This window comes from Hoplias malabaricus, chromosome X2 (assembly GCF_029633855.1).
Source record: "Hoplias malabaricus isolate fHopMal1 chromosome X2, fHopMal1.hap1, whole genome shotgun sequence".
In the NCBI taxonomy this organism is placed as follows: Eukaryota; Metazoa; Chordata; class Actinopteri; order Characiformes; family Erythrinidae; genus Hoplias; species Hoplias malabaricus.
The window spans coordinates 45,128,466-45,152,241 of NC_089819.1; the positions used below are offsets into that span (position 1 = coordinate 45,128,466).

Consider the following 23,776-nt stretch of genomic DNA (forward strand, 5'->3'; position numbering starts at 1 on the left):
TTGTACTCATCATTTATCATGCTAATACATAAGTATACCTTTACTATTTTTGCTTTTGGAATCCTGAGTGGCTGATGATTTTGAAACTTTAGGTGGAAGAGAAAATGAATGGGCCTCTAGGGCTTTTGTGCAAAACTATAATGTGTACATGTATTCTTCCTTTTTTATGACATATTTCTAACAAACAGATTAAGTAAGTGTTCTTCAGCCAAACACAACTCTGTAGCATTGACACTGACAAGATTTTTTCCAAAAATATCTATATCATCTTCAAGCTATGTTGTTAAGTCCTGTTCCCCAACACAGTGAACTTATTTAAAGAGAATCAAGCTGAAATAAATATGACCAATTCAAAAACAGGTAATTCTCACATGATCTTCAGATTTTAAAAATTGATATTTTTTCCTGATTATGGGAAATATAACCATGAAGCTTAAGAACTTGGCAACACTGAGTGCATCAACAGATACAAGTATTTAGCCCACACTGTACTCAGCCTTTCAACAGTGAATTAGATGAGTCCAAAAACTACCCACATTAATCCTCACTTGAAAAATAAAACAGTCATTAATTTGCATTTACTGTCAATATACTTTCTAAAGGACACCTTTTTTGGATGATAGACATCTTTGTGAATCAATAAATATTTTTGTTATCCATTTCATGGTATGCAATGAACTATACAGTTCAAGAGATATGGACCGAAATAAAAGTGCCATTGTATTAACACTACAAGGCAAATTATGATAACTTCCCCTCTTGAATGTTGCTTTTTACAAAACTTCTGCAACCCAGCATCAGCAAACAATAATAAAGACCCTACAACAAATAAGGGTTTCTGCATTATGTGCTTGGGCCAGAGGATGGAAAAATAACATGATACTAATATCGAGTTGTTTTGAACAGGTTCGTAAAAAGTACTATAGACTGTAACACCTGGTCACTTGAGATAAGTTTGCAAAAACAACTATATACATATACACAAAGTGGCATTGAAGCCTTGGTGTGAGAATGTGTGTCCACACATCCACATGGGCATAGGGTTTAGGGGCTGCTATAGACACACTGAAAATTGTGCTACAGACTATGCAAAGCTAGGGGGACTGAACATCACTGTCTGTCTTCTGGCTGACTGTTCTCAAGGTCAGGCACTGATGTCTTGTCTGGTGTTGCTGTGGCCAGCCGATGTCTCCCAACTTTGGGCTTTTGAGCAACTGACGAGGTCTGTGAACGCTTCCTTAAGGGTTTAACTCTTTTTGTCATTAATGTCATACAGGTATAGCAGCCAAAGGAGTGCATTGCTGATGCTAGCTTCGATGGGCTGTGTTGGACCTTTTCAATTCCTCTGATTTAGTCATGTGCTGCAGGCCAAAAACTTGAGTCTTTCTCTATGAGGTCACACAAACCAGATAAGCATGACTTCAACTTGTCCACAGGGTTGGCAGCCTCTGCACCTGAAATTAAAAAGTTTTGTAAAATTTTATCATTTTGGTTTCTGTTGAGTTTATTTATTTATTTATTTTTTTTTTGGTGAGGACCCAGAACTTGCTTCCTTCAATTTAATATTTAAACATAACATTTTACTTTTAATGTGTCTCTTGTTCTCATGTAGAGCTGGGCAATGCATGTGTCCATCACTGATATTCGTTTACCAAGGGTTTAGTCATTTTATCTGGTAAATTAATGTATTATTCTCTAATGTGAATAAGGAACTGTGTTTGCTGTGCTGACCACTGTGTTTGCAATTTACTAAGATATTTCTTAATATTAACTGGTTACTTGCATCACTATTACTTTTTTACTTACCTCTGTAAGTATAATTTATGCAAGGAAAAAATATTTTTCATATATTTCTTTACACTTTATCCTTAGCATAAAATTTTCCTAGAATGCTGACCTTCTGCTGCCTTGGTCACTTCTTGCTCCATCACACAGGTCTGTGTAGAATCGTCTTCCTCTGGCATGGAGGTGTCTATAGGGTCTGGGTCAGGAGGAAGTGTGGAAGGCGGGCTGACTGACACAGTGGCCAGCTTGGTGCATTGGTCGATGCACTGTTGAACATTGCTGAACATGGCAATCTGCCTTTCTAAAGCTTCAGCCATCCCTGACCCCTCACAAACTGAAAGCTCCTGTTTAGAAACTTGATGGTACATCCTGCCAAAAAAGAGGAAGTTATGTACTTTATATTGCACTGCATATTTCGGATACTCCACAATTCAAACTTATTAGGATACCTTAAGCAACCATGTTTGGAATTTGCATAAAACAAATGACGACAAAAGAATGTCCAAAACACTGATAAAACTGATTTGCTGCCATCCATGAAAAATGTACTATGTATAATCCTGTGCAAGTCACTTAAATGTATGTTATTATCTTCTCAATAAGCAGGGTTCTTGTATAAAATGATGTATGTTTACCAAATTTGGCCACAACTTCCTCTCATAATGCACTCATTTTAAAGAGTGACATATTAGCCATTTAATTATTTGATCTAAACTATTCGCACATCATTGCATTCTGATTTTCTTTACATTTTGGACTGTATATGAAATTTTCTGGACTGGGGTTGAATATAAAACTGCTAATACATTAGAAAATCATTTGACTAGTTTTTTGTACAGTAGATAGTAAACAATCTTAAGTATGTTTGTCGTATAAAATCTGCTCTGTTGGTGTTACAACTGAACATTGAATTAAACCTGTAAATGTTTGTATTGTTACACTCTTGCTAAAGGAGGCATTATTTGCTAGTACTCCTTGAAATTCCCTTTTAAATGACTAAAGACCATGTTCAAGACTAAACTGCAACCATGTAGAACATAAGGGGTGTATTTTTATGCTGGCTAGTGTGTGAGGAATTAACCGCTTACAAAGCAAGTAATTAGTTTATATTATATTAGCTAAACTACAGTCAATATAAAATGATAACTGTTCAATATTCACCTGTAGCAGAATTGAAGATCAGGACAGATGGATCGATCAGCTGATGCATTTGGAAATTTATCTCCATGTTCAATCTGGAGGTCATATTTTAAAACATCCAGAGCTGTAGAAGGTGAATGACCAGCTTCAAAAAGCTTCCTCAGCTTTTGTATAGCTTCACCACCAACATCCTTGTACCTCAAGGCATCTCCTACATGGATGTTATGATTGTGCTCATTGGTGATGTGCACTATTGTTGGCAAGATTGGCATGTGAGGATCTGTGCTTCTATATAGAGAAAGGTTTAAAAACATATAAATATATCACTTTTACAAAGAATACATGTCCAGAAGTATATGATTTACAACACTAGAATGAGTTTAGGGTTAACATGGGGCTACCCACCGACACTGTCTTCCATAACTTGCTTTCGGGCGTTGCAGCGTTACAGCCATTTTTGCAGGGCAGTTTGTGTTATTCGTCCGTCTTCCAGAGCCTTCAAGACTCTTTCTTGGTTTTGTGTTGTGATGGCATCTGTAATCCACCTTAGAGGATATCTATTATTCAGACAATTTGTGACAGATTTCTGGCCTTGACTCTGTGCCTCACATCATCTCCAACTGTACGTGAGCATCTCCCTGTACTGTCCCTGTTAAACCCTTTTAATTGCCTTTGTGTATGAAAGGTGACCTTTCTGAAAAATCTTGCCTCAGAACAGTGTGATTATACAGGGATTGTTGAAATAGCGAGGGAATATAACTATAAGGGTCTTCACCTCAGCAACTAACTGGACTTGTCTAGCAACACAGATGTCCTGTATAGGAAGGGCCGGGTTCATCTCCACCTGCTGAGGAGACAGAGGCCCAGTGTGCAGACCACTGTTGAGTTCTACATTAAATTTAGTAAAACACACCCGTCCTTCACGGCCCTGACCCCCACAGACTCCCGTATCTGCTGGGAGAACAGAGAGAGAGCTGCACTCTCGCAGCCCGATACGTCCTCGCCTGCCAACGCAAAAGGGACAGTGAGTGACCCTGTCAAACACACAAACACACACACACACTGACCCCATATATTACCTTTTCCCCCAGTTCCAGTCCAGTGTTAGTGGTAAATGTTACTGTTTCCACATTTCTAATAAGTTACACCCTGTATTAATTTAATTCAATATTTTATTGTTTACTTAAATATTTGTTCTTCTTAACCTTTTAAAATTGTAACCCAGGCTTTGACAATACAAATGTAAATAATTTATCATGTCAATAAAGCACCTTGAATTGAAAAATTGAAGAGAGAGAGAGAGAGAGAGAGAGAGAGAGAGAGAGAGAGAGAGAGAGAATTCTACTCTAAGGCCATCCCAATAGAGTACAAGACAGGAAATGTCTTACTGGTCCCTACTGTTTTCCATAAATGTCTGCACATGCCGTGTATAACTGTAAGAAGAAGTGTCCCTGCTTTTAGTTAGACCTTCTGATTTTAATGTTTTAATGTATAATTTAGGGTGCAAAAATGAGTGTTTAATTTCTAAAGCTCCAAGCAGAAAACAAGCCACAAATACATAAATGCTAATTTACAGTCCACAAAAAATTATAAAGTTTGCACAAAACAGTATTTAATAGTAATTCAAGTATTATTTTTTTCAAACACCTGAATGTGTCATATAAATACTAGATTACACTACATAATTTTGTGTCACTCTTTTAGAAAATAAATTTAGATATTTTTATACATTTTATTTAACAAAACCTGCTTATGTTTTATAAAAATGGGCAATGTTACCCTGAAATATAAATTATTCACTCTCAAAGTTTTTAAAATATTATATCCGTTCACATTTTAATATCCTTTACAGTCTTTAATTAATACTCTGTCTTTAACATAGAGCTCACAAAGAAAAGGGAGGTTTTGTGATACAGCGTTGCACAGTCCGGTCCCATTCCTTCATTTAAAAAACGAAAGTGCTTTGTGTGAAACATTTTCTTCTGGTCAGCGCCTCAAGCCTCATCCTTTGCGCATGCGGATCAGTTCAGGAGCATGATCTGTTCAGATACAGGTCACATTATACAGAGTGTGGCCAAAGAGAGGGCGCTGAGGACTGATTTTTTAACAATAGGACTGGCTCCCAATATTTGGGTATCCATCCATCCATCCATCCATCCATCCATTATCCAACGCTTATCCGGGTCCGGGTGGCGGAGGATGCAGTCAGAGCAAAGAAACCCAGACCTCCCTCTCCCCATCCACCATCTCCAGCTCCTCAGGGGGTATAACGAGGCGTTCCTAGGCCAGTCGAGACATGTAGTCTCTCCAGCGTGTCCCGTTGGACATACGCAGAACACCTCACCAGGAGGCATCCAGACCAGATGCCCGGACCACCTCAACTGGCTCCTCTCGATGTGGAGGAGCAGCGGCACCACTCCGAGTCTCTCCTGGATGCCTGAGCTCCTAACCCTGTCTCTAAGGGAGAGTCCAGACACCCTGCGGAGAAAACTCATTTCAGTCGCTTGTACCCGCGATCTCGTTCTTTCGGTCACTACCCAAAGTTCGTGACCATATGTGAGGGTTGGGACATAGATTGAACGGTAAATTGAGAGCTTTGCTCTTCTGCTCTCTCTTCACCACAACGGACCGGTACAGAGCCCGCATTACTGCTGACGCTGCACCGATACGCCTGTCAATCTCACGCTCCATCTTTCCCTCACTCGTGAACAAGACCTCAAGGTATTTAAACTCCTCCACTTGAGGCAGGATCTCACTTCCAACCTGGAGAGAGCACTCCACCCTTTTCCGACTGAACATCATGGACTCGGACTTGGAGGTGCTGATCCTCATCCCTACCGCTTCACACTCGGCTGCAAACTGGTCCAGCAAGAGCTGGAGGTCCTGGCTCGATGAAGCCAACAAGACCACATCATCTGCAAAAAGGAGACATGGAATCCTGAGACCACCAAACCGGACACCCTCCGCCACTTGGCTACGCCGAGAAATTCTGTCCATAAAAATTATGAACAGAACCGGTGACAACGGGCAGCCCTGACGGACTCCAACTCTGACTGGAAACCAGTCAGACTTACTGCCAGCCATACGAACCAGAATCCTGCTCTGTTTGTACAGGGACTGGATAGCTCGTAGCAAAGAGCCCAGTACCCCATACTCCCTGAGCACCCCCCACAGAATACCCCGAGGGACACGGTCGAATGCCTTCTCCAGATCCACAAAACACATGTAGATTGGTTGAACAAACTCCCATGCACCCTCCAGGATCCTAGCGAGGGTAAAGAGCTGGTCCTGTGTTCCACGACCGGGGCGGAATCCGCATTGTTCCTCCTGGATCCGAGGTTCAACTCTCAGTCTGACTCTCTTCTCCAGTACCCCTGCATAGACCTTACCGGGGAGGCTGAGGAGTGTGATCCCCCTATAGTTGGAACACACCCTCTGATCCCCCTTTTTAAAAAGAGGAACCACCACCCCAGTCGGCCAGTCCAGAGGCACTGCCCCCGATGTCTAGGCGATGTTGCAAAGACGTATGAGCCAGGACAGCCCCACAATATCCAAAGCCTTGAGGAACCCAGGGCGAGCCTCATCCACCCCCGGGGCCCTACTGCCAAGGAGTTTCCTTACCACCTCGGCCACCTCAGCCCCAGTGATAGACGAGTGTCTAAATGTGATTATCGATAAAGGCAACACTCTACCACATTCAGGCAAGTACTCCGGCAGTAAAAACAGTGGTTTCCGACTCCACCCGTATTCAGGCTCATCAAAATAAAAGTCTTTCTGCAATTGAAGCCTAAAACTCAGTCTTGACTTAGTATCTCAAAATAATGAGATAGTATCTTGAAATATTGAGATAGCAACTTGCATATTACTGAAAAAAATGGGTGCCTTTTTTAAAATTATTTTATGTGGCAGAGACGAGCTTACATAAGGGACAGCCTGGAACACCTTGAATTATTATTTTTAATTAAAATTCTAGCAAAAGAATTTCATAGAATTAAAAAAAAAAAAAAAACAGACAAAATGTTAAAACGTTAATAAAAAAGATTTAAGATTCTGTAATATTTTCTTGGTCACTATTTAAGATTTATTTTTATTTTCTTTTTAACTTGTGTTAAATTTTAGACTTCACTGCTGTAAGAAAACAATGTAATAAAAGATTTAACACAGTATTTGTTCTTTGTGTCAAAAGTGTTCAGTCAACAAGGGCATTTCACATTTGATTTTTCAATTTAAATTTATATATTGTGTGGAAATGAGACATCATCTGCTGGCATCTAGAGCATTGTCAGTGACATTACAGGATGTGTGATTAAAGCAGTGATGGACCAAATTCTACCAGTAATGGGACATTGGTACGGGAAAACCTGCGTGGATGAACTTGATGAAAAGACTTAGACCACCTGGAGATAACATATCCTAAATCAAGTCTGCAGTCCAGAAAACATTCACCCGGTGCAGATCAATAGCCAAGCATTCCCTCACCAGGACTGGAAACCTCCAAAGGTATTTGCCCTATTTTGGATATGCCTCACACATATGGAGGTAACAAGAAATGTGACATGGTAAAAAGATTTTGAAAAAAAAAACTACGTAGTTTGCAAAATTTAATGACTCACTACTAAGTTATTTGGTGATTTGAATTGATGTTTAAAAAGATTATTTCAGTCAAGTACTTTGAGCATGTTTATGTATATGTAGAGAAGTAAACAAACATCTATGACATATAAATGGTGCTGTAGATGTTTGATCCCTTGATAAACTGTCAAGGTTTAGTAATGCCAACACCACAAGATAAAAGATTGTATAGGTTCAGAAGTTAAAAGAAATAAAACCACAAGGTTTTCTATATCTATGTGCTATTGTGGTTTTATGAATGTGCTATTTTTGATTATTTCTTTTCAGCAACTTAAATGACATTACCATTTTTTAAAATGTACTTAAATATAATTATCTCCTGTAAATATGAACATATTTATTCAGCATGGACCCTGGGTTCTCAATATCTACAACACAGATAATAATCAAAACCACTGGTGAACCTCCACATGTCTTTGGAGTTTTTGATTTTATGTTATAATGGTAAAATAGTGATTAGAACAATTCTTTGGAGACTTTAAAACAAAAAATAATAAATAAATCTGTGGAGTTCCCCTTTAAGTGAAATTAAATGTTAAGAAATATAATTTTTGTTCCCCTATAAAGTTACGTTTTTAAATAATTAAATGTCCAACATGTTTTAATGCCATTTAATTATTATAGCTGCTTTTAATAGGCATTATACTTTCACAAATGAAAGGTGCATTTGAGTAAAACTGCATGTCTTATGCTGTGAAACTATTGTTTCTCTGATAAATAAATAGCTGTTTATTTTATATATTTTTTCCTGTTTTATTTATTTATTTATTTTTTTTATTTTTGGGGGGGGGGGTGTTTTTAAATCAGTACCTAGATTACACACAATAAACATGTATTGTGCAATAATAACACATTTGTGTGTTCAGTAACTCAAGTCGATAACACATTTACTGTGTTTAAACTAACATAAAACGTCTCTGAGCACACTTGGTAAATTTGTTAAAACTTGGTCCAACAATAAGTTCAGCTTATTATGTGTGAAAACAAGAAAGTGCTTTAAAGGTTCAGTGTGAAAAAAGTGTACTTAAATATAGCAGAAACTGAAGACATGATTGAAGATGTTGCCATTGCCTCAGTATATGAGCTGTATTTCTCCCCACTGCCTTCATAGACAATAGGTAGATTTTCCAAAATGGAACCTTACACAGCTTGGTTATCTGTAGTTAAACAGTGAATCGGCAGTCATTCTTCCTCATGATGATGTTGTTTAAACAATAATATTCAACAACAGATTTGTGAAAGTCTTGTACACGCTAACTTTAGCACAAGCAGGTACCCCAGGTCTGGAATTTTTGGTGAGCTTCACTCTACATTCTTCTCCAAGGTAAATAATTTTCTTATAAAATGACAACTACTTAAAGGCAAAGTTAACCACTGAAGTTAAAAATGGTTTATAAAATTCAGAAAATGTTTCCATTTGCTAGCTCTCCAGTCTGTTTGCATACTTGAAACTGCTCTAGCATGTTTAAGAAGCCCCTGTGTCTGTAAATGAGTAAAAAACACACAAACGGTCTCATCCAGTATGCTAGGCTTTATCTCCCTCTCTTTTTTTAGACAATAGAGAGAAATCCAAAGGTTGAAAATCATGAATGGAAATGAGGATTGCTCGATTCCTGCTCCATAAGTTAGTAATATTGACTTATCTTTGCTGTTTCAGATCACTTAAGGTGGAAATGTCTCCAAACACAGGAGACGACTGCATTACCGAATGTGCTACAAAACTTAAGAACTCGAGTTACAAACGAGATTCAGTGGTCATTCAAACAGTGAATAAAAATTTACAAGTTAAAATTCAGCCACATAATAAAAAAATAATAAATCATGCAAACATTCATTCATTATCTGTAACTGCTAATCCTGTTCAGGGTTGAGGTGGGTCCAGAGCCTACCTGGAATCATTGGGCGCAAGGCGGGAATACACTCTGGAGGGGGCGCCAGTCCTTCACATGGCAACACACACACAGTCACACAATCACACCTACGGACACTTTTGAGTCGCCAATTCACCTACCAACGTGTGTTTTTGGACTGTGATAGGAAACCCACGCGGACACAAGGAGAATACACCACACATCACACAGACAGTCTGCGACACTACCTGCTGCGCCACCGTGCCGCCCTCAGTCAAACATATCATTCCATATTAAAATACACCCCACACTTGTAGAGGTTTAATTCAATTTCAAGCAATCAGTGATTGAATATATTAATATCTAAATATAAAAAGTTAGAGACTTATTTCTTGTTGAGTTCAGCCTGCTTTAGTTGCTTGAAAATGTTTTCATTGAGCCTTTGTGCATGCTGAGTCTTATGGTATCAGTGTTTTCAGTGGTAAAATGGGGTCTTCTTGTGATGAGAGTCTTGCCATAATGGGTCTCTCCCTGTGTCTGTGTACCCACCGTCACCTCAGCCTTCTTGTCAAAGTGATGGTGGCTTGTATGACAGTGCAGTGTTTTTTTAACCAGTGCTTGTTGTACCACCAAAAAAACAAAAAAAACAAAAAACAAACAAAAAAAAAGCCTCTGCAAGGGCCATATTCTTCACAGACCAAAATGACATCATAAAGGTTGGCAGTTGTGTGAAAAGGGTCACTCCTAGTGATATGATGTCATAATGAAGCCACACCAACAGGTGTATATATAGGGGCCCGTCTTACAGCATTTTCATTATTTGAAGGAATCATCACCAACTGCTTGCAGAGATGAGTAGAGAGCGTTCACTAAAAGAGAACAGCAGGAGAAAACAGGTAAGAAAAAGAACTTTATTTTATTAATTATGTTTCATTCTTTTGCAGAAAGTGTTAACATTAATTGATTTAACAGTTGAAAATACACTTTAAATGGAATTGAAGAAAAGATTAATATAAAGGTGGTAATTTTTTTTAATGCGTCCGTTTATTTGATGTGGTTGTTTACTTAAACTGGAAGTCTAAATAAAGTGAGAGTTTTAAAAGGTGGATTTGTTTTTAATGTAGAGGTCAAAAAATCCTTGCAGTTTTTTAGAGTTTAAGGGTTATTTGAGATGGTAATTTTTTAAGGGCACGTTTAAAATGTATTGTCTTTTTAAGCTGGTGGTATTTAAATGGCAGTATTGGATTGTGGCTATCAAGCAGGATAAGCTAATGTTGCAACAGTGTTAGCAATATTTGACAAGCCAAATTCTAATTCTTCCACAAACCTTTCCCCTCTAATTTATTAGATACAAAGAACAAATTAGGAATTTCATGTTCTGTTGTCTTTATATATAAGATCTTTTTTGTTTCAGTGCATTGGATTCAGTGCTGAAAGATTAACAGCAGTTTTTATTACATCTGACCTCAACAAGTTTTAAATAAATTATTATTACTTTTATGTTAATGTTTTTATTAAGACTGCCATGTTCAAAAAGCTGCTGCTGTAACTTCACATTACACCTTAAAAATCCTGCCACATTTATCTGGGGGTTCCCTAAGTCCCCCTAAGTCAGTCCCTTATGCTGATATAGCTGTGTATTAGGCTGTATATGTATGAGTCTGTGTGTAATTAGTGGTGCAGCCAGACAATTTTCATGGGGTGGCAAATGATACCGTACTTTTCCTATGTGACGTTACTAGTGTTTCTTGATCACTCAGTCCTCAAAATATGGGCAGTTGCCCACAACTGTTCCCTGGGCACTGGGGATGGCTGCCCACTGCTCTGGGTGTGTGTTCACAGCCCCTAGTTCACTAGTGTGCGTGTCTTTGCTGCCACAGACGGTTTAAATGCTGAAGACACATTTTGTTGTACATATAATTGTACATTATTTTAAAATTCCTGCCATTTAAAATTTAAATTAAGTGTCTAGGTGAAAGAATGAAGATTTTAGAAGAAATAGATATTGAACAAGGGATGAAATGAAATGGATGAGTGTGATTGATCTCAGACTTCACGTGATGGGTTCTGGTGTGCCCAGGTCTCATGAAATCTCATAGGTAGAAACCACAGTACAGCAGTTTGAAATTTTGTTCAATGTATTCCAAAAATTCCCACTTTGGAAGCTCGTATTCAGAAACCAACAAAGCATAAGCAATGTAATTGGCTGTAGGTCTATGATCCTGTGAAGTTTTGTGGCTCTGCCTTCTCTAGGCTCTACTCCTGTCTAGGAGGAGGAGCAATCCAAAAACCGTAAGAAGAGTAATAATAAAAAGATATGAACAACAGCAAGTTGGCTCTTCCTAGCCAACTTAATAATAAGAAAAAAAAACAGTCATTTGGCTTTGACAGGCCAAATTAAATAAAGCCTGTGTAGATCCTGGTGTTTAGAATGATGTGTGGAATATATTTTTTTCTGTTTCAAAACTAGGACTCCATCTTTAACAACCTAGATAGAATGGAGCAGATCCAGGAGTCCATCCTAAAACGGATCCAGAGCTCAATCCAGAATTCAGCACAAGCACTGGATCAGCAGTCCGACAGGAGACTCCTTGGAAGGTTCAGCGAGAAGGATCAAATGGGTGTTGTGGATCCCATTCGCCGTCGACCCATGTTGAAGCCTTCCCCACCACTGGAACCACGTCGACAAAAGCTGACGTCTCTTTGCAGGGTTCGAATCTCAAATGTGGCTGTTGTGCAGGAGAGCTCCCCCTTTGGGTCGCAGATACCCTCCATACGCCTCAGCACACAGAGGAAGATATGCAGCAGCATGTCTAATTTCTTTGATCTGGATGTTGATGCACCTTTACTGAGGTATCATTCCCCAGAGCGGCAGGGCCAGCATGTGCAGGCTGAAATAGCAGCTCAGAACGTAAAGCCCATGAGCTTCAGTAGGCATGTCCCACCCAGGCCGCCTACACCAGTAAACCTCGTCTGCCACATGCGACAGAAAAAGGTCTACTATGAACCAGGTAAGTATCAGCATTGGAAAAATGAGTCCTAGATCACTACAGAGCAGAAATGAAGTCAACAGTGGTTTTGTAGCATTCCAGTAAACTGCTCATTGCTAATTAATAGATTTCTAATCTATTAGAAGTTAAAATAGACACAAACCTGAACTTAACCATTACTTATGTAACTTACAGAATATAAAGACATCTTCCAACAGCTAATGCTATCACAACTAATCTTTAGAATAGAAAATGACATGTATATTTTACAACTAATTATAGGAAGCAAGATCCCAAAATGGGAAGGCTTCTCTACACAGAGGAAGAAAGTGTCTGAGTTCATCAGGAAGCAGGAAGAGGAAAGGTATTTAGTTTTTTTGCTTTAAAACAAATCCTAGCAGAAAGAACAGAGTTTGTAACGAGACAATGATGTAGTATTTAGGTCACTTTCCACACATTCATCCCTTTTTAATGTCTGTTTTTTAAACAGGAAGAGAAAGTTAAAGCGCTTGAAACTGGTGTATGACGGGGCAGAGCGTAAAGCAAAATTCCTGCTGGCCAAGCTACATCACGACTGCCAGAGAACCATCATGGAGGTGAGACACACACTTCATACATGCGCTGTACAACAGCTTCTGTATTGACAAGAGCCCTGTAAATGAGGTCTAAATAAGAACATTTCCTGATACATGGGCAAGTCGAACTCATGTTCTAAAACAAATATCAGTGAATGAGCTACATATTAAGGCTTGCTCTGTTTCTTCTGTATCCACTAAATCAGGAGGAGATGCAGTTGGCCAAGTCTCTGGAGCTATACATTTCCCATGCATTTGTCCCTCCACCTGCTTCTGCCAAGCTAGATAGACAATACTTGACCTATGTGACACCAGGTATGTTCCAGTACTGCAGAACTTTATACTTAAAGGCTATGAAATTAGATTCAATAACAAATGGTATGGCAACTAATATCAGAAATCTGTGTTCATGATTTTAATATACAACAACAGTGAAAGTGAACTGACTAAAATAGCAAATGATGTTTCAATAATGACAGGGAGCAAGGTGCCCACATTGAAAAGCCATTTTAGGCAGAGGAAGGCAGAGGAGGCTCGTGTGGAGTCCGCAGCTGTCAGCAGTGCAACGAACAAGGCTGCAGTTAGGCAGAGAAGTGTAGCACAGGGTCATGCAGGTCCAGCAGACAAATGTGCACCTTCACCTGTGCCTGTTTGCCAGAAGGAGGAAGCAAAGGCCCCTGTGAGGCCTATGACTGCCCCAAAGGCTCAGCTTAGTCAGGGAATGAGAGATGCTGGAGACTTCTACCCTGATCAGTGAACAGCTCTTGACGTATCCTGATCTGGCACCTGGACAGGCATTTGAACTGTTTCAGAACGAGGAATGGAAGGGCTTTAATCAGCTGGAGCAGAAACAGTCCACTTACACAAAGCAGAACGAATAAAGATAAGATTTCAAGAGACTGGTTGTGTTTTAGAATATCATGTGTTTTGCTGGGAATGTCCTTTATGAGTGTCTGGTGCAGACTCCTGAACTGGGTATGTGGTTACAGACAGTGGATGAATGGTGGTCACACCAGAGTTCTGGGATTGTAGGTTCAATCCCTGCCTGCAAGGTAACTCACTGTGAGGAGTGTGGCGTGTTCTCCGTCTTCCCACAACAGCAAAAAAACTGCTTGGCAAGCAGGCTCAGGACAGAGTATAACTTCCAGAAAATGAATGTGTTGCTGGTTTGAAATTCTACATAAGGTACTTATAAAAAAAATGTTTTTATTGAATGGTTGCTAATGCCTTAGAGAGAAGTGTTGAATAATGATTTTTTTTTGGTAATTTGGATGGGGGGTGGCACGGTGGTGCAGCAGGTAGTGTCACACACCTCCAGGGACCTGGAGGTTGTGGGTTCGATTCCCACTCCGAATGACTGTCTGTGAGGAGTTGGTGTGTTCTCCCCGTGTCCGCATGGGTTTCCTCCCACAGTCCAAAAACACACATTGGTAGGTGGATTGGTGACTCCAATATTGTCCGTAGGTGTGAATGTGTGTTTCCCTGTAAAGGACTGGCGCCCCCTCCAGGGTGTATTCCCCACCTTGCGTCCAATGATTCCAGGTAGGCTCTGGACCCACCGTGACCCTGAATTGGATAAGCGGTTACAGATAATAAATGAATGATGTTGGATGGGGTAAATTCATATGTTGTGTGCTGAATAGACATAATGTGCAAGCCCACTATCATTCATTTTACAGCACAGAGGAGTAAATGAACAAAAACCATATATTCAAAACAATTTATTTTTCATAAGATTTTATATGGACATCGTTTACATACTACATCAAACTCTTTCACTTGGGACTAGAGCAAAGGAAATAATTGTTGTCTATGATATGATCTGTTTACAAGAGAATCAGATAAGTATGGGGGAAGTGAGTTTATTACCAGTGATGTTAGGACATCATGCAGAAAAGAACAGTTGCTACAAACATAACTTTTAACTACATTTAAAATGGTATAATTTAAAATTTTCCTGTTACATCCTACACCATTGGAGGTCATAATTATACCACAGCAAACTATAAAGTACAACTATTAGTACAACTAATAAAGTTCTACTTTATTATGCTGCTATACGTGAAACACAATGCCTTTATATATCATTGTAGCCCAAAGAATAACATGCATCTCCTTTTTCGTTGATATTTACTTCACCATTTGAACACAATGGATGTCCTTCACACCGTGTGAAAACCTCATGGGTGAATGGACTAATAGAAATGCTCCAAAATCTTTATTTCACCTTGAAATCCATTGAAAGTGAAGGTTTTTATTTCCTTCTGTAAATGTACTATTTTGAAGATACGTTTTTCTTTGGACAACGACGATATTCGTCTTCATTTGGTCGAGTAAGTGTTGATCATCATAAAAACTATTTGACTAAGTGCACCTGATTTTACAAAACATTAAAGCAATATTCAAATGAACCAAGACTAACTGTAAATCTTCCTATTAAGTAACGATATATAGGAATCTGTTCACAGTAGCAACTGAGGAAGTCCATGCAAATATTGTAGAAATGTTTGAAACTAATAATCAGAAAGTATTGGGGGCAGCTCTACTTCACAAGTAAACCCAACTCTACAGGTTCCTGAGAACACTCTGACATGTTCCGTTTGAGTTAGAAAATCTGTTCCACACCAGAGCAACACTATCTATATTTCTTCCAAGGGGTCACATAGGTCATTACATGTGTCTGACCCAATGAGACCATTGAAATATAAGCAGGTGAAACATATATTAAATGATTAAAGACAGGATGATATCAGCAGATGTGTTAAAAAATGCTGTGCTATTATACTGTAATATCTGCATTTCATAAACTATTACTGACTTTGTAAATCAATACAGATTAATGGTTCTGTTTTCAATTATGTGAACGCAGGTAGACTTAGGGCCAATTTCTGTATTTTAAAAATGTTCAAGCATCAGAAAATATTTACATTACATTTATCTGATATCCAGACTGCCTCAAAAACTAATGTAAATGTATCCCTACAAAACACAAACAAATTACAAATTCTGATCACAATTTGTGAAAGAAAGCAGAAGCTTTTCTAACTCGCCTTGTACTCATCATTTATCATGCTAATACATAAGTATACCTTTACTATTTTTGCTTTTGGAATCCTGAGTGGCTGATGATTTTGAAACTTTAGGTGGAAGAGAAAATGAATGGGCCTCTAGGGCTTTTGTGCAAAACTATAATGTGTACATGTATCCTTCCTTTTTTATGACATATTTCTAACCAACAGATTAAGTAAGTGTTCTTCAGCCAAACACAACTCTGTAGCATTGACACTGACAAGATTTTTTCCAAAAATATCTATATCATCTTCAAGCTAAGTTGGTAAGTCCCGTTCCCCAACACAGTGAACTTATTTAAAGAGAATCAAGCTGAAATAAATATGACCAATTCAAAAACAGGTAATTCTCACATGATCTTCAGATTTTAAAAATTGATATTTTTTCCTGATTATGGGAAATATAACCATGAAGCTTAAGAACTTGGCAACACTGAGTGCATCAACAGATACAAGTATTTAGCCCACACTGTACTCAGCCTTTCAACAGTGAATTAGATGAGTCCAAAAACTACCCACATTAATCCTCACTTGAAAAATAAAACAGTCATTAATTTGCATTTACTGTCAATATACTTTCTAAAGGACACCTTTTTTGGATGATAGACATCTTTGTGAATCAATAAATAGTTTTGTTATCCATTTCATGGTATGCAATGAACTATACAGTTCAAGAGATATGGACCGAAATAAAATGTGCCATTGTATTAACACTACAAGGCAAATTATGATAACTTCCCCTCTTGAATGTTGCTTTTTACATAGCTTCTGCAACCCAGCATCAGGAAACAATAATAAAAATCCTACAACAAATAAGGTTTTCTGCATTATGTGCTTGGGCCAGAGGATGGAATAATAACGTGATACTAATATTGAGTCGTTTTGAACAGGTTTGTAAAAAGTACTATAGACTGTAACACCTGGTCACTTGAGATAAATTTGTAAAAACAACTATATACATATACACAAAGTGGCATTGAAGCCTTGGTGTGAGAATGTGTGTCCACATATCCACATGGGCAGAAGGTTTAGGGGCTGCAACAGACACACTGAAAATTAGCACTAGTTTTACATTGTGCCACAGACTATGCAAAGCTAGGGGGACTGAACATCACTGTCTGTCTTCTGGCTGACAGTTCTCAAGGTCAGGCACTGATGTCTTGTCTGGTGTTGCTGTGGCCAGTCGACGTCTCCCAACTTTGGGCTTTTGAGCAACTGACGAGGTCTGTGAACGCTTCCTTAAGGGTTTAACTCTTTTTGTCATTAGTGTCATACAGCTATAGCAGCCAAAGGCGTGCATTGCTGATGCTAGCTTCGATGGGCTGTGTTGGACCTTTTCAATTCCTCTGATTAAGTCATGTGCTGCAGGCCATAAACTTGAGTCTTTCTCTATGAGGTCACACAAACCAGATAAGCATGACTTCAACTTGTCCACAGGGTTGGCAGCCTCTGCACCTGAAATTAAAAAGTGAATTTTGTAAAATTTTATCATTTTGATTTCTATTGAGTTTTTTTTTTTTTTTTTTTTGTGAGGACCCAGAAGTTGCTTCCTTCAATTTAATATTTAAACATAACATTTTACTGTTAATGTGTCTCTTGTTCTCATGTACAGCTGGGCAATGCATGTGTCCATCACTGATATTCGTTTACTAAGGGTTTAGTCATTTTATCTGGTAAATTAATGTATTATTCTCTAATGTGAATAAGGAACTGTGTTTGCTGTGCTGACCACTGTGTTTGCAATTTACTAAGATATTTCTTAATATTAACTGGTTACTTGCATCACTATTAATTTTTTCTATCCTCTGTAAGTATAATTTATGCAAGGAAAAAATATTTTTCATATATTTCTTTACACTTTATCCTTAGCATAAAATTTTCCTAGAATGCTGACCTTCTGCTGCCTTGGTCACTTCTTGCTCCATCACACAGGTCTGTGTAGAATCGTCTTCCTCTGGCATGGAGGTGTCTATAGGGTCTGGGTCAGGAGGAAGTGTGGAAGGTGGACTGACTGACACAGTGGCCAGCTTGGTGCATTGGTCGATGCACTGTTGAACATTGCTGAACATGGCAATCTGCCTTTCTAAAGCTTCAGCCATCCCTGACCCCTCACAAACTGAAAGCTCCGGTTTAGAAACTTGATGGTACAACCTGCCAAAAAAGAGGAAGTTATGTATTTTATATTTCACTGCATATTTCGGATACTCCACAATTCAAACTTATTAGGTCACCTTAAGCAACCATGTTTGGAATTTGCATAAAACAAATGACGACAAAAGAATGTCCAAAACATTGATAAAACTGATTTGCTGCCATCCATGAAAAATGTACTATGTATGATCCTGTGCAAGTCACTTAAATGTATGTTATTATCTTCTCAATAAGCAGGGTTCTTGTATAAAATGATGTATGTTTACCAAATTTGGCCACAACTTCCTCTCATATTGCACTCATTTTACAGAGTGACATATTAGCCCTTTAATTATTTGATCTAAACTATTCGCACATCATTGCATTCTGATTTTCTTTACATTTTGGACTGTATATGAAATTTTCTGGACTGGGGTTGAATATAAAACTGCTAATACATTAGAAAATCATTTCACTAGTTTCTTGTACAGTAGATAGTAAACAATCTTAAGTATGTTTGTCGTATAAAATCTGCTCTGTTGGTGTTACAACTGAACATTGAATTAAACCTGTAAATGTTTGTATTGTTACACTCTTGCTAAAGGAGGCATTATTTGCTAGTACTCCTTGAAATTCCCTTTTAAATGACTAAAGACCATGTTCAAGACTAAACTGCAACCATGTAGAACATAAGGGGTGTATTTTTATGCTGGCTAGTGTGTGAGGAATTAACCGCTTACAAAGCAAGTAATTAGTTTATATTATATTAACTAAACTACAGTCAATATAAAATGATAACTGTTCAATATTCACCTGTAGCAGAATTGAAGATCAGGACAGATGGATCGATCAGCTGATGCATTTGGAAATTTATCTCCATGTTCAATCTGGAGGTCATATTTTAAAACATCCAGAGCTGTAGAAGGTGAATGACCAGCTTCAAAAAGCTTCCTCAGCTTTTGTATAGCTTCATCACCAACATCCTTGTACCTCAAGGCATCTCCTACATGGATGTTATGATTGTGCTCATTGGTAATGTGCACTATTGTTGGCAAGATTGGCATGTGAGGATCTGTGCTTCTATATAGAGAAAGGTTTAAAAACATATAAATATATCACTTTTACAAAGAATACATGTCCAGAAGTATATGATTTACAACACTAGAATGAGTTTAGGGTTAACATGGGGCTACCCACCGACACTGTCTTCCATAACTTGCTTTCGGGCGTTGCAGCGTTACAGCCATTTTTGCAGGGCAGTTTGTGTTTTTCGTCCGTCTTCCAGAGCCTTCAAGACTCTTTCTTGGTTTTGTGTTGTGATGGCATCTGTAATCCACCTTAGAGGATATGTATTATTTAGACAAATTGTGCCTGTAATAATTTTTTTTCCTCAAATACAACAACTGATTTCTGGCCTTGACTCTGTGCCTCACATATTCTCCAACTGTACATGAGCATCTCCCTGTACTGTCCCTGTTAAACCCCTTTAATTGCTTTCATGTATGAAAGGTGACCTTCCGAAAAAGCATGCCTCAGAACAGTGTGATTATACAGGGATTGTTGAAATAACTAGGGAATATAACTATCTGGGTCTTCACCTCAACAACTAACTGGACTTGTTTAGCAACACAGATGTCCTGTACAGAAAGGGCTGGGTTCATCTCTACCTGCTGAGGAGACAGAGGCCCAGTGTGCAGACCACTGTTAAGGACATTTTACAACACTGGGTAACACCAACAATCCTCTATACAGTGTTGTGCTGGGGAGGTGCTCTGAGACTGCAAGGAGAGACTTATTAAACAGGTTAAAAGAACTAGTTCTGTCCTGGATTGTCCTCATATCTGTAGACGAGGTGGCAGAAAAGAGAATGGTAGCCAATCTCTCAACCATCCTGACAACACCTCTCATCTATGGGAGGAGTGTGTGGGGGCAACAGAATCCACAACACCAGTGTAATAAAGAAGCACATGTCTTTCCTCCCATCTGCAGTCAGACTGTTCAACAATAAAACACTATCATTGTTTTTCTTTTTTCCTTAACTCTAATATCTAACCAGCTACCACTTAACATCTGAGCTGCCTATCAGCGCACTTATCACTATCCATTCATCTCATCTTTATTTCATGCTGATCCGTGTGATATAATCTGTCATGTGCCATATACAATAGCATTTGTTCTGTGCAATAATAATCCCATACATACATGAGGAACTTGTTTTAGTGTAGTGCTCCACATTGTGTGTTTTTATGTACAGGCTCAGCGATAGCTCTTTGTTTTTATTTTTTGTTCTTATGTGTCTCCTCGCTATAAAAAGTAAATATGCCCAAGGAATCAATAAAGTCTTACATTATCTTTTTTCTTACCTTAAAAAGAACTCTTTGTCCTTTGGGTGGTCTGGTTCTATCAATCCTCCAGGTGATGGGCAGTTCTTTAATGAACTGCTGAATTTCTTCAATAGTTGACAGTGACATTCTAATTGTGGTGGCAAAATCTATGTGATCCGGTGTCTGCCTTATGGCCTTGTAATCACAGATGTGATATTCATGATGACTTGGAAGCCAGTCCTAATCAATAAAGTCACTGTTGTTAGTTTAGTCAAACACACTCTTAGTCAAAAGAAGATAAAATATTTCAATTCTGGACTTACCTTTAATACTGGAAATTGTGATATATTCATCTCTGCAGTGATACAGTGAAAACGCTCCTTATTTGACACACGAGGTTTAAGTTTCCTTGTGTAGGCTTTTGGTTCTGCCATACTGTGAAGATTTTACACAAGATATTTAACACATACCACTGACATGAGAAACCTATGGAGATCTGCAAACATTCAATCAATGCATTTTCTTATGCTTGGATCCTCTGTGTGATTTCTTTAAAAGAGAATAAATCACATTTTCAGTGTAATACCACATACGTTTGTGGATTTGGAACACCTACATTGACCAAAGCATGTTACATGTATTTATCTAAGACCCCTTAGTGTTAACATGTGGAAAAGGGTGTATATGTCTTTTTACTTAAAGTGTTGTTTACAATTTTAATCAAAAATCTTTTTTTTTCTAATAAAATTCTGAGGATGTTTCCTCACCATGAAATGCATTTACGAAGCCTGTGTCTGTAAATGGGTTAAAAAAAAAACAAAAAAAAAAACAATGGGCCCTGATCTGATATGCTAGGATATTTCTCTATTCTTGCTCCATAGATGAGTAGTATGACACAGACATAAGTGCCACAAAACTAAACAACTCCAGTTACAAATGATTTTCGGTGGTACCTCAAAGAGTGAATAAAAACTTAAAGAAAAGTTTAATTTTAACCACATACAAACAAGTCGTGTTTTTCCCCACAAACCTACTATTCTACCTTAAAACATGTGAAAAACTTGACATAAACAAACCAGGGACGACAACATTTTTCCCCACAATCATAGATGCTGCGATCAGGAAACACCCGAAGAGCTCATATTGTGGAGAACCTAGTCATATTCATTATTGAATGTATATTAAAGATTAATCCATTTTATGCATGAGCTGCTGCATACCTTGTTACCACCCCTTTCACCCTGTTCTTTTGTTGTAAAGACCCCCCACAGAGAAGGTATTTTATGGTGGATTATTCTCAGCACTGCTGTGACCATGACATTGCGATTGCATGTTAGTGTGTGCTGCACTGGTAAGTATGAATAAGTCAAAGTAGTTATGCTAGATTTTTAAACTCTGTCCCACGTCACTGGCCAACCGAGTTGGTGTTGGTCATCTTCTATTCCTTCATCAGTAGCCATAGGACACTGCTGGCTGCAACTTTTTGTTGGTGGACTATCCTCTGTTCGGCAGCAAGACTGAGGTGGTTAAAAACTCAAACAGCACTGCTGTCTGATCCATTCATTCCAGTGCAACAAATAATAACAAAATGGATTTGGACTCATCAGAATGTGGGTGTCCTGATTGGCTAGCTACTTTAAAAATGCAGATCTTATCTTTCCGACTATCAGTTGTTCTCACGAGTCAAAATACTTTTGAAACTACCCAATTTCACCGTGGATATTCAGGGTTAACCCATATTTTGACTAAGCCACTTGTAATAGCTTGTTGCCTTAGAAACAAATGGTAGCTAGCAAATTATAGCTAGCTAGCTAAACTAACTGATAACATTCAAGCAAAGCTTGATGACCCGCCATTTATGGAACAAATGAATGCAGCAAATTAAGTGTTGGTATAAAATAGTTTAACATCTCGGTTTTAGCTAGCATTAGTTACCCAGCCTAATTGTAACTTAACGGTGCTAAACCCTTTGCCTTTCCAAATAAGAAAGTAGCGTTAGCTACAGATGCTATCAAGTGTCTGCTGAAGACAGCGACAGACTAATAGCTCGCTTGTGGAAGTTTTCATATTGTTTATAAGTTAGTCGGTAGTTCGGTATTATTAAACAATTACTACGTAAAGCTAAAAGGTAGCTAGCTTTTAACACCCTGTTGTTTACGAACTGTCTCCTGGAGTTCTCCGTTCCACCTTAAACCAAATACGTCGCTGCTGCAACATTAAAGGTGGAATTGAAATCTAACTAGAATCCAAAGATAACTTTTCTCACATGACATACAACTGTTAATGTACTTAGAAAATCAAAAAATCAAACTTAACGTCGTAATTAATACGTTATTTTATGCTGTAGCACTGCAGGCCCAGACCTGGCCTTTCTCTACAACTGAGATCAGCAGCTAACATTAACGATGCTCTCCTTTTTGAGTCAAATAAATGTTAGAGTATAAGAGACATTTCAGTCTGCAGTAAAACTGAACGTTAGAAATTTGCTCTAGAAACATCTGTGAGATAACAGAGTTGAGAACGGGGCATGTTTAACTTCGATCTGTAAACTCAGTATTGTGTTGTTACTGAACCCCGCTAGACAACTGTGGAGTTGTAGCGTTAGTTGGAGTAATGATTTTCATGAGCTTCCGTGAAAAGAAGAAAATATACCTTATTTATTGTGTTTCTCCTCCTGTGATGAGTGTCCAGTTTTACATTAAACTGGTGAAAATACAACACGGGATACTATCTCCGAGGGGTCGGCGAAATCGCGTCTAAGTAAAAGAAACTCAGGATTCAGGCTGTACCTCAAATGGCTCCTACTCCCTACACAGCGAGTCACCGAGCGGCTACAGCAGGGAACTGAGAGGCTCTGTGTGTGTGTGTGTGTGTGTGTGTGTGTGTGTGTGACGCGCATGCGCAAACGTGCTTAAGCAGATTCTCAGGTTGATCAGCTTTACTTTAGTCATGTATAAAACTTAGCCAAGTAACACTTTTAATATGCCAGTCACTGTTTTTTTTTTTTTACAAAAGCTGTCACTTAAAGGAACAATATGTAATATTTTTTCTTTTAAAATTACAGCTTCAAAATCATTGTGATGCTTCACTGAGCTGTAATATGGAAAACAGAGCACCTGTCATTGCTAAGTTGGGCTCAGCATTGCACCATTTTAGTTTTCCCTCCCCAGCCCACTGATTTTAGTACAGCACTGTAAAATCAATTACAGTTAGGTAGAGGGCCCAGGAGCAAAACCAATTAAATAAACAAATAAATAAATAAAAAATTCTACTGGACTGGAT

At 38.4% G+C, this 23,776-nt stretch overlaps 2 protein-coding genes across 2 annotated transcripts; one reads left to right on the top strand and one right to left on the bottom strand.

Annotated features, from left to right (window-relative positions):
* The first annotated feature begins 10,246 nt into the window (after window positions 1–10,246).
* On the top strand, window positions 10,247–13,729 carry LOC136677406 (uncharacterized). Its single transcript, XM_066654925.1, has 6 exons — window positions 10,247–10,303; window positions 11,878–12,418; window positions 12,680–12,761; window positions 12,888–12,993; window positions 13,179–13,287; window positions 13,452–13,729. The coding sequence occupies exons 1-6, from the start codon at window positions 10,259–10,261 to the stop codon at window positions 13,727–13,729; spliced, it is 1,161 nt and encodes a 386-aa protein (XP_066511022.1). The 5' UTR covers window positions 10,247–10,258.
* A 992-nt stretch (window positions 13,730–14,721) lies between these two features.
* On the bottom strand, window positions 14,722–23,343 carry LOC136676219 (uncharacterized). The gene is made up of 7 exons (XM_066653066.1): window positions 23,147–23,343; window positions 20,818–20,929; window positions 20,534–20,734; window positions 19,368–19,507; window positions 18,984–19,250; window positions 17,935–18,191; window positions 14,722–17,495 (listed from the first exon to the last, which is right to left on the bottom strand). The coding sequence occupies exons 2-7, from the start codon at window positions 20,926–20,928 to the stop codon at window positions 17,152–17,154; spliced, it is 1,320 nt and encodes a 439-aa protein (XP_066509163.1). The 5' UTR covers window position 20,929; window positions 23,147–23,343; the 3' UTR covers window positions 14,722–17,151.
* Between the last annotated feature and the right edge of the window lie 433 nt (window positions 23,344–23,776).